We start from the raw sequence: 13,919 nt of genomic DNA, 5'->3' as shown, positions 1-13,919 counted from the left end.
TGCACACAAATGTCGATATATATTCCTCATCAAACAGTCGCGATACATTTCCAAAAGTGTAATAACACACAAAACAGGACATAGCATTTAACCGAATAACCGGAAGCTAGTATTTGTTTTGTTGTACAATGTATGCTCATGATGGTAGTGTAAACTGAGAAGCGTCTGAATAGAACTGACATGCATACATGCATGTATGTCCTTGATTTACGTAATGAGGTCAGGTGTGGGGAATATTGTTCCTACAACATGATGCTGAATTCACAATACATGAATTGCTACTTGATTTTGTTTTTTGTATGTGCTTGTTTTCGGTGCTGGGTTTTGAGTAAATTTATTGAAAAAAGCTTCAAATAGTATTATCACATAGGTTGAATACTAATTATTGTTTGCCCCACAAAAACCTACAGACATGCAGGTATATGTATCATGAATATAAGAATATGATTGTTAATGTGAACACAAAATTCAGGAAGGTCAATGTATGCTGAACATTCATAGGTACACAAAATATCAACACATACTGTTCGGTAGTAAATCTGGACTGCCAAACTCGTAATTAATTGTATTAACATTGAAACTTCCCTGTCATTAGTTTCATGATACTGAAGGCCCGCCCGTGTCACAAAATAGTTGTGAGACAAGGTTCACGTCAGTCATGCTGGTTCTAGCGAAGTTGCTGCTTTTCGAAACAGGTATGTATTTTGTTGCAACATAGTAAATCGGGTATGCTCGTCTGGTTAATTGCTTTGGTATTATCGAAAACTCCAAACAGGGTATATGTTTCTACAATGTATGGACACATGGTAGTAAAACACCGCGATTGTGTGTGTTGTTTGCTGTGGGATACAATGCAGGAAAATATCCTGAAATTCTGGAGACATCATTGAAGTTTTAAAGTGGTTTATGTGTAGTGAGATTTTTATTATTTATTGCATATTTTGCAGGGAATCTGTTTACTGAAATGTGACAGAAAACCCAATATGAATACATATCGAATTTACAAACCTTTAGAGCTCTTGTCTTCTGCTGAACTGAAGGAATCGTTTAAATGCGTATAAATGCATGGACTGTTTAACATTGTTTGGGCTTGAGTCTGAATATAGATTTGGGTCTCACTGCAGCACTAGCTATTTCTTCGAATACACCTTGCACCAACTGTGACGGTAACAACGTGACCTGTGTTGACGGTGTGTGTCTACCTCGTTGTGTCAGCGTGACGTCATCGGGACAGTGTCTCCAGTGTCTGGACTCCAGCTTCTATGGTAAACACTGTGAACATGACTGTCCAGACACCTGTCTCAACTCTCGCTGTCAGATAAACAACACCCGTGTTGCGTGTGCAGAGGGATGTGTGGCCGGCAAGAAGGGAGATAACTGTGGAGTGAACTGTGATGCTGCCTGTACACAGTGTGAACGTTTTGGTGTTGACTGCGTGGGTCCATGTCAGAATCCTCGGTTTCACGGTCCCATGTGTAGGACGAAATGTCCTTCCATATGTACAGATGGGTGTGACAAAGAAACAGGGGAGTGTGACAGATGTGACTCTGATCACATAGGAAGGTACTGTATAGATTATATGTATCTTTTACTCATTTAAATTATACTTCTTTTGAATAGCATTGACGAACATATTAAACAGTTGATCAAGGGCGCAGCATTCATTCTACAAGGGATCATATATAAAATAAATTTATAAAGAATACGCCACCTAAGGCGACTTTTAACTTATAAACGTGTACATCTATAGATCGTCTATAAATTTAATGAATGTGTTTTATTCATCTGTCAGTAGTGAAGAGATGTGTCTCAGATGCGGGCCTCAGTTCCTCTACTGTGACGGACACTGCTTCCACTGTATAGGCGACAACTGTCACAACACACCTGTGGGACACGTAAGTAGTTTATTTTATTATATATATAACGGTAAAATGTATTACTAGATCATTCAGACTGTAAAGTATAGTAATATGTATTGAACACATCACCAGCTTTATGATTATCATATGCTTATCATAATTATTTGAACATTCCATTTATAGTCACAGCTGATCCAATTTCAGATCAGCTGGTTATAAAACAAGGAAACAATAACCGACTTGGTTTCATATTTCCAATTTTGCGTTGTGAACGTATGAAATGCATCTGCCTCTCCCTTTGACTCAAGATTGATTGATTGATTGTGGTTTAACGCCGCACTCAGCAATATTCCAGCTATATGGCGGCGGTCTGTAAATAATCGAGTCTGGACCAGAGAATCCAGTGATCAACATCATGAACATCGATGTACGCAATTAGGATACGAAGACACGTGTTAACCAAGTCAGTGAGCCTAACCATCCGATCCCGTTAGTCGCCTCTTACAACAAGCATGGGTAACTGAAGGCCAATCTAACCCGAATCTTCACGGGTTCTTTAACTAAAAAAGAGCTACCCTAACATTTACTTTTTATACAAGATTTACCATTACTCTTATATAAACTAACATATTTGTCCATCATGTGTTTTGATCTTTATCCAGGATACACATACCACACGCTACAGGTTATTGCAGGAATTCTGGGCGTGGTTGTACTTATTGGATCAACATGTGTTGTGGTCAATCTTGCAAGACGAAAGGCCCAATGCCGAAAAAGGTAACGATTTATGTCAAATAGAGACGGTTAAAACATTTATTTCAAATATTTTACCTATGTATATATTATCAATCTATATTCATACCAACGTCTAATGATAATTGACAATTACGTAAAATAGAAGATCTAAAGACGGATAATGCCTATTGTTATATCACGATTCTAAGTGTACAAGTGTGTGTATTTTACAGAAAGACCACCAAATCCACAGTGAACGAGAGGAATGGTACCAACCGCGATGGCCGTGATTATTGGGCACAGAACTACTGGGAAATACACGATAAAGACACAGATATCAATTCGTATGTAAGCATTTTGTCTCTCAATGGACACACAGTGACCAATGTTAATGAAAATGACGTCATAAGGAAGGAAATGTCCACTGCTCAACAACCTCCTCCCTCTGTCCCACTGGTCATGCAGTCTGAAACAAGATCCAACTGGGTAAAGGAAACTCGTGACTCCTGTTTCAAGCATGGTGGACTGGACATGAATCCAAAGGCGAACCTGACAGAAGACGATGAACCTGACAATGCATCTGATGGTAGAGAAGTTCACCATCCTTTTTTGTGGAAGTCTTCCTCACTTTCGGACTTGTTTGAATCAAGGAAGAAACTGGTCCATGATAGGTGTAATATCAGTCTTAGCTGCTTATCCACTAACACACAACGATTGGTCAGGAAGACCAATTCAATCGTATCAATAGAGCGAAACTGCGACTTGTCACAAGTGTATGTGCGATATCTCACACCCGGAAAAGTTGCCATTCAGTCTGACAACATGACTAAGTAATGATATATAAAGCTTGGTGATTATGTTATTGAATAAACAATGATTTAACAACTAAAGTCCAAAGAAAATTGTATCCATGTTTTGTAATTCTGGTGGTTCATCCTGGTTACAAACAAAGTAGAGATATATTTCAACTGTTTCTAGCTAAATATTCTAATATATTGTACAGATGATATATTTTATAGAAAAGCTGTTTCGTTATTTTCTTCCGCCTTGTAAATAAGATGAGAAACAAACCTCTCCCTGTGTCGTTGTTTTCTAATATGAAGTATCACTTAATGCAAGCCACTGTATATATACACAACTAAACATATGTTGTTATCATGCATATATTATCTATGTCTCTGAATAAATGTTGGACTTCTGTCACTGAAACACTTTTGTTATGAACATACATAGCCTGAGTGTCACTAGCGTCCTAGAGCGTAAGGTGTCATAAGCGCATATAAGTAAATTCCCGACAGTACAGAAATTGAATGTTCAGGCGTAACTTTCGTTATTGTGAGTGAGTGAGTGAGTGGGTGAGCATGGTTTTACGCCGATGTTAGCAATAGCCCAGCAATATCACTGCGCGGAACACCAGAAATGGGCTTCACACATTGTACCCATGTTGGGAATCGATACCGGGTCTTCAGCATGACGAGCGAACGCTTAAACCACTAGACTACCTCACCGCCCCTATTGTGGGTAGTTTGTATAACGGTTAATAGTAATTCATGTCTACAATATATATATACACACGCGAACGCATGCACGCACACACACACACATATACATGCATGCATAAGTATGAACGTCTAATGTAAAATTGTTTACTTGTTGTTTGCGAACTACAAGAACATTGCGCATGTTGATTATAATTTATTTTGCGGCACTCCATGCCAATCGGTATGGGTTGTTTTGAGTCTACGTTTATATTCACTGAGAACATTACCTAACTATACAAGCTAACTGACTTATTGCCAAATGCATGAATACTATCATAGGTATTTCTTTTAGGATTTTCTCGTGGACACACAACAGGCACAAGAACCTGAAACCTAACCCACAGCTTCTTTGATAAATGTCACTTATACACATACACATTTATTATATAAAGAGTTGCTTTGTAAACAGTTTCGTGAGGTCAGGGTCACTTATATATTTCCTAGTAATCATATTTACTTTATGTTTTGAGCTGAGGAAATTATTGCAGTGAAACCCTGTCCAGGAACTGTGTTCGAATTATCAACATTGTCTGCTTTGATATCTAATTTGATCAACAGAATCGATCCCTGATGCTGAATAGCAAATTATAGACGCTCTTACCACAGTGTCGTTTAACACATGTTATATCTGGGATTACACTTTCTAAGTAAAGTACAGATTCTAGTACATTAACCTTCATCCTCAGAGTCAGGCGCCTAGTCGTAGGACAACTGATAATCTAGACCATGGAATGTGTGTACTCCTGTGAAAGTTGTAAGTTATCGGTTTACTCCCATAAGAACTACATCCCATTTGAGCTACATCCCGAATTAACTACAGGGATTAATTAGGGATTAATCATCTGAGTAGTGGCACCCCCATGACATGTAATGAGCACAGCCCATCAGCTCTCCCAGAAGAACTACATGCTTAAAATCCTATTGACCAGTAATTATGTTGTTATTATGTTGTAATTATGTATCACGGCCCAACGTGTCGTTTGTTATCAAATGTATCAAAATTATCATCAAAAGTTTAAACCTCACATGGGTGAGAATAGTTGTCATCAAATCATTTAGTTCTCGGTGCAAACAATAATAAATGTGCAGCGAAACACCTTCAGACATTTTTTGAACATTTATCATGACTATAAGGAAATGTTTATCATGACCTTGTCACGTGACGTGTCCTCTACCATACATACTTACACAGTTCCAACACACACGAACTTGTCATTTGAATTTAAATAAGCACAGTGTGATTTCGTATAGGTGTTACTTATGTGAACTCTTCTGTTTGTATGGTTCGTAATTAAAGGAATTCTAAGATCAGCTGTGATGGCAATTTATTAATGTATCTTGTTTAAGCAAAACAAAGTTGTGCCAAGAAGCTATATGCCACGGTTGATGTTAGTGTTAATGTAAGACAATGGCAGATCACTTCCATTAATTTAATGATACGATTCGTTTGGTTAATGTTATTCTGCAAAACTGCAAACCCAAGATTACAACGTATGATGTTCTTCCGTAAACCCACATAAACTATGTCATATGCTGTGTCAAGGACAGTGGAGTCACACGTTCATTTGTGCAGAAACAATCCTTAACAAGATTGCTTGTGTCCTCAAAGGTAGGTGAGTGTTTCACCCTTTCAATAAATGTTGTCACAGTACCCTAGGCCGATGTATGTGTCAGTAAGTAAGTGGATGAAAACGTTATGGAGAAAATGGACTTCACGTTGAACTCATGTATGACATCCAACTCTCGTCTTCGTGTCGTGCCAGAGCTTCTGCCACTGGGTTCTCCATGTGTGAGGAATAGAGTTGAATGGTAAACATATGTGCCACGGTGACGCATATATGATGAAGTTGCCTCAGTTTCATCATTTTTCATATTACATTAACATTACCATCTCCGTTTACTATTCGTCCAACTCAAATGAAGTATAGATGGTAAATAGCTTTTTAGCATAAGGGTTTATTCTCATGACGTAACTCAATGTTTGGATGTCAGTAATATTAATTCATATGTACCTTGTCAATAATTTCACTGCCAGTATCTAAACGGTAAATATGTTACAAATATGATATCACCCTTTCGTTATGTTATTCATATGGGACCGGAACTACCTGATGATGTTGTAAATTGCCAAATTAGTAATCACCCACAGACCATGTAAGTTGGCAGTTGACAATACTGTGACTTCCTATTTTCAATATAGACTATGGACTATGGAATCTATTATATAGTGATGCGTATGCTATTCGGTACTCGATGAATACAGAATAAAAACACAAACCCACACATACGGACAATGAAACACAATAACAAATTCACCTCAATTCAAGACATGCATCTCTAATTTAAGAATAATTACTGGAAGAAAGACAGTGTAAGTTGAGCCTGTGGGGAGCTGGTGTTGAGACGGTTGGTTCATACACTTTGACCTTTCAGTTTCTGTCCAACGTGGAGCCTGGTGAACCTGATGGGCGGTGAGCTTACTGGAGGTCAGTCGTTATATATATCGTAAAGTTTAGAGTAAAACTATTGATTCAGTTTGAAAAAAACAGAAGCATTTTCCTGAGAGTATCCACTGAATTGGACATATTTCCACTCCATGCAAATCTCATAAAATTAACAGTAATGCCGACCAAAAGATTTGCCACAGGCAAGAGGGATTGAGAAAACGAAGAAATATTGCGAAACTTGAAGTTTTACATGTACAGAGAATATATATGTTTATAAATTGTGGTTATTTATTATGTACATTGACTTATTGACCATGCAATCCTGAAACCCTGCATGTGACGTTTAATACTTTCACGTGTACAAAGGGACATTACTCCATGATGTGTTTTATCCGGAGAATCACTAACCCGGATGTCTGCACGGCGACAATTTTGTCCTCATTAAATGGGTTCAACTGTATCAGTACTTTCGTAACCACTTGTTACGAGAGTTATCAGCAATGTATAAACCTACAGTGAATGTACAAGACTCTCACAGGATATTATTTGAGTTAGTTTATACATATATCCGGTCCTCCTGTGTTTCAGCGCAGTGCAGCCAGAGACATGAGGGTTCGGCGCGTTCCAGTATTCCCCTTTGAACAATCCCGTCACGGGATTTCGATTTTGGTGACGTTCGGCTTGTTTATTCTTTTGAAAACAGGTTTGTGACTGATTTTCGCATTGTTAAAGGGTAAACCTTGCACAGTCTTTGTTGCATTTTGTTGCGTATGTTCTTACTGGTAGGTGAGAGTGAGTGAGCTAAGGAGCGGGCTTTGATCCTTTATTAATATTATCAAACAACATCAAATGTGAACAGTTAACTACATATACCTCTGAGGTTGGTTGTAAAATACTTCAGCATTTAAAGATTCCAAACTGACCATCTCAAGTCTAAAATATTTAAACAATCACATATATCAATATGCGGTTGGGAGATATTTAACATCAAGATAAAGACCCTCTTGCAGTAACCTGTATCCCTTTGGCAAATCTTTGGATCCGTTTCCATCCAGTATGATGCCCGGCATCTAGTTCTAATGGCTGTAGATAATTACTGGATTGTGTGGTCCAGACTCGAGTATTTACAGACCACTGCCATGTAGCTGGGATATTGCTGATTGTGGTGGTACACAAACAATCAAACAAACAAACAAACGAGCCTTGAAAGAAATGTTTCAATACTTTTAGTCTCCGAAATGTGTCTTTTCTTTAAGGTGGCGTGTATCTGATATACAAACTTAAGAACGAATATTATAAATATAAACAGCTACACCTGTATTGCATTCTTGATTTTCCTGTATTATTCTTGAATGCAGCTACTTCTTCAAGGGATGCCTGCACCATCTGCGACGGAAACAACTCCACCTGCGTTGACGGTGCGTGTCTACCCGCTGCCTCAACCTGACGTCATCTGGAGAGTGTCTGCAGTGTCGAGATTCCAGGTTTTATGGCGAACAGTGTGAAAACAGGTGTCCAGATACATGTAAAAACTCTCGTTGTCGGGTGAATAACTCTCGCGTTGCGTGTACAGAGGGTTGTGTGGCTGGCAAGAAGGGAGATAACTGTGTAATAGCCTGCCCATCAGGTTGTACAGAGTGTGAACGTTACGGTGATGGTTGTGTAGGACCGTGTTCCAATCCCCACTACTATGGACTCAACTGTCGGAAGTCATGTCCCTCCAACTGTAGAGAGGGATGTGATAAGGAAACTGGGGAGTGTGACAGTTGCGAGGAAGGACACAGGGGAAAGTACTGTAAGGAACACTGCCCCATCAGCTGTGTGGGTGGATGTGAGAAAGACACCGGGTATTGCTACAGCTGTGAGCGAGGTAAAAGAGGGACGTTCTGCAATGCCACATGCCAGTCCGGACTATGTACATCAGGTAAATAAGATGGCAAACTAAACTAACGCTCAAAAGAAACGATAACAAGTCGAAATCACTGATATTACAAGACGACAAACCACCATTGTGAGAAAGGAAAGTGAATTTTAATAACAGGTGTCTGGGCATCAGTGATTTCGACAGTTTATTTGTAATTTTCAGGATCAGATACAACAAAACCGTTTCGCTTCCGGTCACATTTATGCAATCTTTGAAATTACTCTGCCGTTGATTGTAGTATATGTTTACTCCTCGAATTATTATGATCTTCCAATTTCAAATTAACGTTATTAATTAGTCACTGAATGAACCAATTTGTGAAATGATATAATAGTATTCTTATTTATTTCAAATCGTATATTGCATTAAACTGTCGTCATACATAAAGTGTTCGTGGAGTAAATATTGTTTCTATCGTATATTATTACATATAATTGATTTTAAATGGTTTCTAAGCAGTATGAATTGGAACCCGGCAGAATATTATGGTAATTGTGACCAGTAGCCTTCCAGCCTCACAAACAACCATGTAAATGGAGTGCACACTGATCCATAGACCTTCATTATTACACTGTGCTCTGTCCCCAGGGGGATGTGTTGAAGACATGGAGGAGTGCAGCAGATGCCGGTCAGGTGTGAGGGGCAAGTACTGCAATGCCCTCTGTCCCCCTACATGTACCCACTGTGAACGTTACGGAGTTGCATGTATAGGCCAGTGTTCAGACTCCCAGTACTATGGCCTCTCCTGCCAGTTTCCATGCCCAGACTACTGCACTGGAGGCTGTGACAGCCGCACAGGGAAGTGTGTCAACTGTATAGCAGGTTACAGGGGAGACTACTGCAATGGAACCTGTCCATCAAACTGTTCACTGTGTCAGCGTTATGGTGATGTGTGTATCGGACCTTGTCCACACGATGACCATTATGGAGAGGACTGTTCAGCACCATGCCCTGTAGGATGTGATGGATGCAACAAAGAAACGGGGATTTGTCTCAACTGTGCGTCTCACTACAAGAGAACCTACTGCCACGAACTCTGCACAAAGTGCACTGGTACAGACTGCCACACCACGCCATGTATGGACAAAAACACAGGTAAGTATGGCAGCTCAGATGCTAGGTATGTCGTTTTGCAGTTTTATACCGCTGTCGTCTTTAACTGTTTATTCTTACTATTATTATTTGTTATCAAAATGAATACCATTCGTGTCTGCTTGAAAATGCCAAACTGTCAAAAACCGTTGCGTCAAAGTTAAAGGGACCTAGGTGAATACTTCGAGTTATCCGACATTCGACACACCCGGAAATGGTGATTAAGGAAGAAATAGACCAAGCTTTTAGATCGACACACCAAAGCTCGATATAACGATGAATGGCCGTAGTATATGATTGTACCGTCTAAGAAGACTGACTCAGTTTGGTATTACGCCGCTTTTAGCAATATTCCAGCAATATCACGGCGGGGGACACCAGAAATGGGCTTCACACATTGTACCCATGTGGGGATTCGAACCCGGGTCTTCGGCGTGACGAGCCAACGCTTTAACCACTAGACTACCCCACCGCCCCTCCGTCTAAGAAGAATTAATTCCATAATGTAATGAGATAGGAGATTACAGGTGTATTTGTTTCCCCAGATTAATGAACTAGCCACCTCGTGAAGTGCACATTCACATTCTGTATTTTCCAGAAGATGCTCATCTCACACTCAAGATTATATGTGGTCTGCTGGCTGCCATGGCGCTAATGTGTGGAGCATTTGCAGGGATAAGGCACATGAAACTAAATCGAGAAAGGTAAATCTCGAATTATTTAATCCATCTGCCAGTATTACTAGCAATATGAAATATTGATCTTTTGATGCGTATTACGTTTTTTGTGGATGGGAATTAAGGTCTCACATCATGGTCAGAATGATAAAGTATCGATAACGACATATGTAGTAAATAATTTTCGGTGACGTCTTTGGTTTTAATTTGCATTAGCAGTGTTTTATTTATTGTTGGCCTGAAAGATATACAGTGAACTACCGAATAGTCTTATAACGAGCTTGCTGCCAACTTGTTGTACATTTTAGTCGAGCTGCGTATGACCGTAGTTTTCTGTACTGATAAAACAACGGCATTGTGTTGCAGAGCGATCTTCTCATCATCTCTGCGCTATGAGAATCAGCGACACAGTTCCAATGGGACAAGACAGAGCGACGGTGACTACTGGACCAAGAAGTACTGGGAAATATATGACAATGACTTGGATTCCGATCAGTCTGTAAAACGGCCTACCGTAAAACACCCGTACGAAACACCGCAAGACGTAGCCAGCCGACGCCCAACCCAGCACAACAATGGGGGTTCTCCCAACCTCCGCCATCAAGACGTACGTTCTGATTGTGTGTATGAAGGTTACGAACGTGTGATGGGTAAACCAGAAGAGGCAACTGGTGGTGTGGACTATCCAGTAATACACGAAGATAACGCGTTGATTCCACGGTCATCTGCCTCTGGGAAAGGTTCTCTGACGAGTTCTGACATTTCCGATGACTTCTTACCATCAGACATGCAATTGATCCAAAAGACTGATTCGATAATATTCATTGAACAAAACTGTGACTTAGCTAGTGTGAATGTCAGTTATCTTTCTCCTGACAAAACTGATACAGAAAGTGGATGTTAGTATATGCTACAATACTAATGCAATGGGCATGCTCTCCCAACACCAATACTGTCTCAACAGTGTGTTTTGTTTGTGTTACATACTTTTGTAATTGTAGCCAGGCTATTGTACATTAACTATAAATTTCAATATCGTTACAGCTATTTACACCCTTTCACATCATCATCAATTTAACGGTTTGTTTTCATTGCATGTTCCAGAAGTCTTCCTGTAATGGACGCTAATGTTTATGTATCTATTTTATGTTTAAGGACTCTGGTGTGTTGTTAGATATCTATTACACGTCCATTGTTAATACATTGGGGAAGTTGCCTTCAAAAACAATACTGAAACTACCAGGCTTTTGTTGAGAATCCTATGTCGCATGTAACTAGTGTTCTATAAAGTAACGCGGAGGATGATATGTAAATAAAATGATCACAGCTTCAGTTGTCGTTTCCGTGTAGTTTTACTCACACAGGTTGTCAAGGACATTGCAGACACCTTGTGTAAATAATGGAGCATGTTTTGCAAACATGGGGTTATAATTATCTCAGACGATACACCCCTCACATTTGTACATGTGTACGTACCGAAAGAAACGAAGGTGCGACGATTTTTGTGGCGCTTCGGTGCGGTGGGGTTGAAGTACATAGTCTTAAGATTCAGTTGGAATCATACAACGGTGATGAGGTGAAGCGCGTGACGTCGTGTGTGTAGCGACGAGCGTGCACACGTGTAAGTGTCTGTCTCCTTGTATTAGTCTCCAATAATACCGGTTTCATGTTGCTTACATACACACTATATAACACATGTAGCATGCCGCAGTTGCACACGACCATCTCACTCCAATGTTGTACACTGTAGGGATAGTTCCTTGTTTTATCCCTTTTATGCCGAGCGTCAGGCAGTCTGACACTAAATGCCTTCGTTTCACATCGTTTATTTTGTTATTTCTGTAAACACAAGTAACACAAAACAGACTAGAGATAGATGTCATCAGTATATTCCACTTATTAACTAATATGATATGTTACAGATGAACTAATTATTAGTCTGAAGGTTACATATTCCAGGTCACAGACTCACGATTGTTGCCCACAACATCGACCTTTGAATTGTCTCAGAATTATTTTTTAATTCAGCTGACCATGAAAGAAAGATGGAGTCAAATTGGAAAGTCAGTAACGTGTATGACCACCGTTGGCAGCAACACAAGCTGTGCAACGTCTCCTCATTAAACTGATAAGTCTCTGAAAAGTGTTTTGAGGCAATGCATTCCACTCTTGGTGCAAGGCATTCTCAAGTTCCCCAAGGTTGTTGATCTGTGGGCGACGTGAGAGGCGTTGGCCGATGTAATCCCACACGTGTTCAATGGGAGACAAATCCGGTGACAATGCAGGTCATGGAAGTAGAGGAATGTTGTTGTTTGCCAGAAACTGTGTTGCAACACGTGCAGTGTGCGCTCGAGCATTGTCCTGCTGGAATGTGTGCCGATCTTGATGTTGGTTAAAGAAGGGAACGACGTTGTTCTGAAGAATGGTGTCACGGTAGTAAAGGGCATTCACTCTGCCACGACAAACTACCAGAGCGGTTTTGTGATGATAACTGACCCAACAAACCCCACACACACACACACACACCATAATGCTGTCTCCACCCCACCGATCTGTTTGCACAACACAGTCCTGATGGTAACGTTCTACCCGTCGACGCCATACCCGTAGATGCCCGTCAGCTTTTCGCAAGTGAAAACGTGACTCGTCGGAGAACACAACAGCATGCCAACGTCGTAACAACCACAAACGATGCTGTTCAGCTCATCGTTGGCGTTCACCGCGATGTCTATCAGTCAGGATGGGTCCAACAAAAGGGCGTCGACACCGTAATCCTGCCGCACGGTGGAAGCACTGATCAAACCACGTCGGCCTTGGACAGCGTTTGCGGTTCTGGCAGCCGGCAACTAGTCTGTCTCACAGTCCCTGAACCACATTATTTTCCCCACTGCCAAGCCCTCTCTGCAGTGCTAAAGCCCTAAATAAAGCAAGTCTAGATTTCCTCAGGCTCTGGTCTCCCTGGGGCTCCTTTTCAATTTACATGGGCTTGTTTGTTACTATCAAAATTATATATATTCAGAGACTAAGCATTAGTTTTGCCGGCAACGTACGATCCCGAATATGGCGCCGAACAATGTCTCGATCTTGGCGAGTGGTGGTGACCCGTGCCTGGCCAGGACGTTGGCGGTCCCTGGTGGTTCCTGTTTGTTGGTACCAGTTGGCAAGTCTTATGATGGTGGAATGATGGCAACCAAATCGTCTGGCAATGATCCTGCTTGATCATTGCTTGATCTGCTTGATCAGGGCCAACCTGCAACATGCCCAACGCCCGTTCTCGTTCCTCTGGTGACAATCTTGGCATTGCAAAATAAACTTTACTTGCGGAGGTACAACTAAAATGAGAACGTTTTTGCCGACGGTCATTTATACCCCTAATCAGCATGTTTTACGCATGCAATTTGTGCTTTTCATGTGTGTTGTGCATTAATTTTGTTGTTGTCATGTGATGTTTTCTATGATGTGTTCGGGCAATCCGTTCTTTACTGTACAGCATTATTTATTGTCTTTTATGTTATTAACAACATTTCCAACGTTCATTTTCACTCTCAAAACAATCCTATTACCATATTTCAAAATTTACAGGTGGTGCGTTTTCAATGATATTCAGTATATAATGAGAAATATATTAAAAACCGTGTAGATAA

The 13,919-nt window shown here is 40.4% G+C and overlaps 2 protein-coding genes and 1 long non-coding RNA gene across 5 annotated transcripts in view; all 3 read left to right on the top strand.

The window, feature by feature from the left end:
* Positions 1-13,919, top strand: part of LOC124289762 — a 123,958-nt gene that overhangs the window by 88,815 nt on the left and 21,224 nt on the right. The gene's annotated exons all lie outside the window — the stretch shown is intronic.
* On the top strand, positions 616-3,797 carry LOC124289772 (multiple epidermal growth factor-like domains protein 6). 2 transcript variants are annotated; one of them, XM_046726435.1, is made up of 5 exons: positions 616-695; positions 1,125-1,563; positions 1,796-1,895; positions 2,522-2,636; positions 2,828-3,797. In XM_046726435.1, exons 1-5 carry the CDS (start codon positions 659-661, stop codon positions 2,848-2,850), a joined length of 714 nt encoding a protein of 237 aa, XP_046582391.1. In that variant the 5' UTR covers positions 616-658; the 3' UTR covers positions 2,851-3,797. The 2 variants fall into 2 exon arrangements, with proteins under 2 accessions (XP_046582391.1, XP_046582390.1); XM_046726434.1 differs by having other exon boundaries at positions 1,793-1,895.
* On the top strand, positions 5,678-8,145 carry LOC124289777. 2 transcript variants are annotated; one of them, XR_006901760.1, is made up of 4 exons: positions 5,678-5,748; positions 6,569-6,621; positions 7,171-7,285; positions 7,941-8,145. It is a non-coding gene; the product is annotated as an uncharacterized LOC124289777 (long non-coding RNA). The 2 variants fall into 2 exon arrangements; XR_006901759.1 differs by lacking the exon at positions 5,678-5,748 and having other exon boundaries at positions 5,761-6,621.

Source organism: Haliotis rubra, unplaced genomic scaffold, assembly GCF_003918875.1.
Source record: "Haliotis rubra isolate DU_JTF1 unplaced genomic scaffold, ASM391887v1 Scf449, whole genome shotgun sequence".
Taxonomy (NCBI): domain Eukaryota; kingdom Metazoa; phylum Mollusca; class Gastropoda; order Lepetellida; family Haliotidae; genus Haliotis; species Haliotis rubra.
The sequence above is the reverse complement of the archived record's forward strand: the minus strand, read 5'-3'. Positions and strand labels throughout refer to the sequence as shown.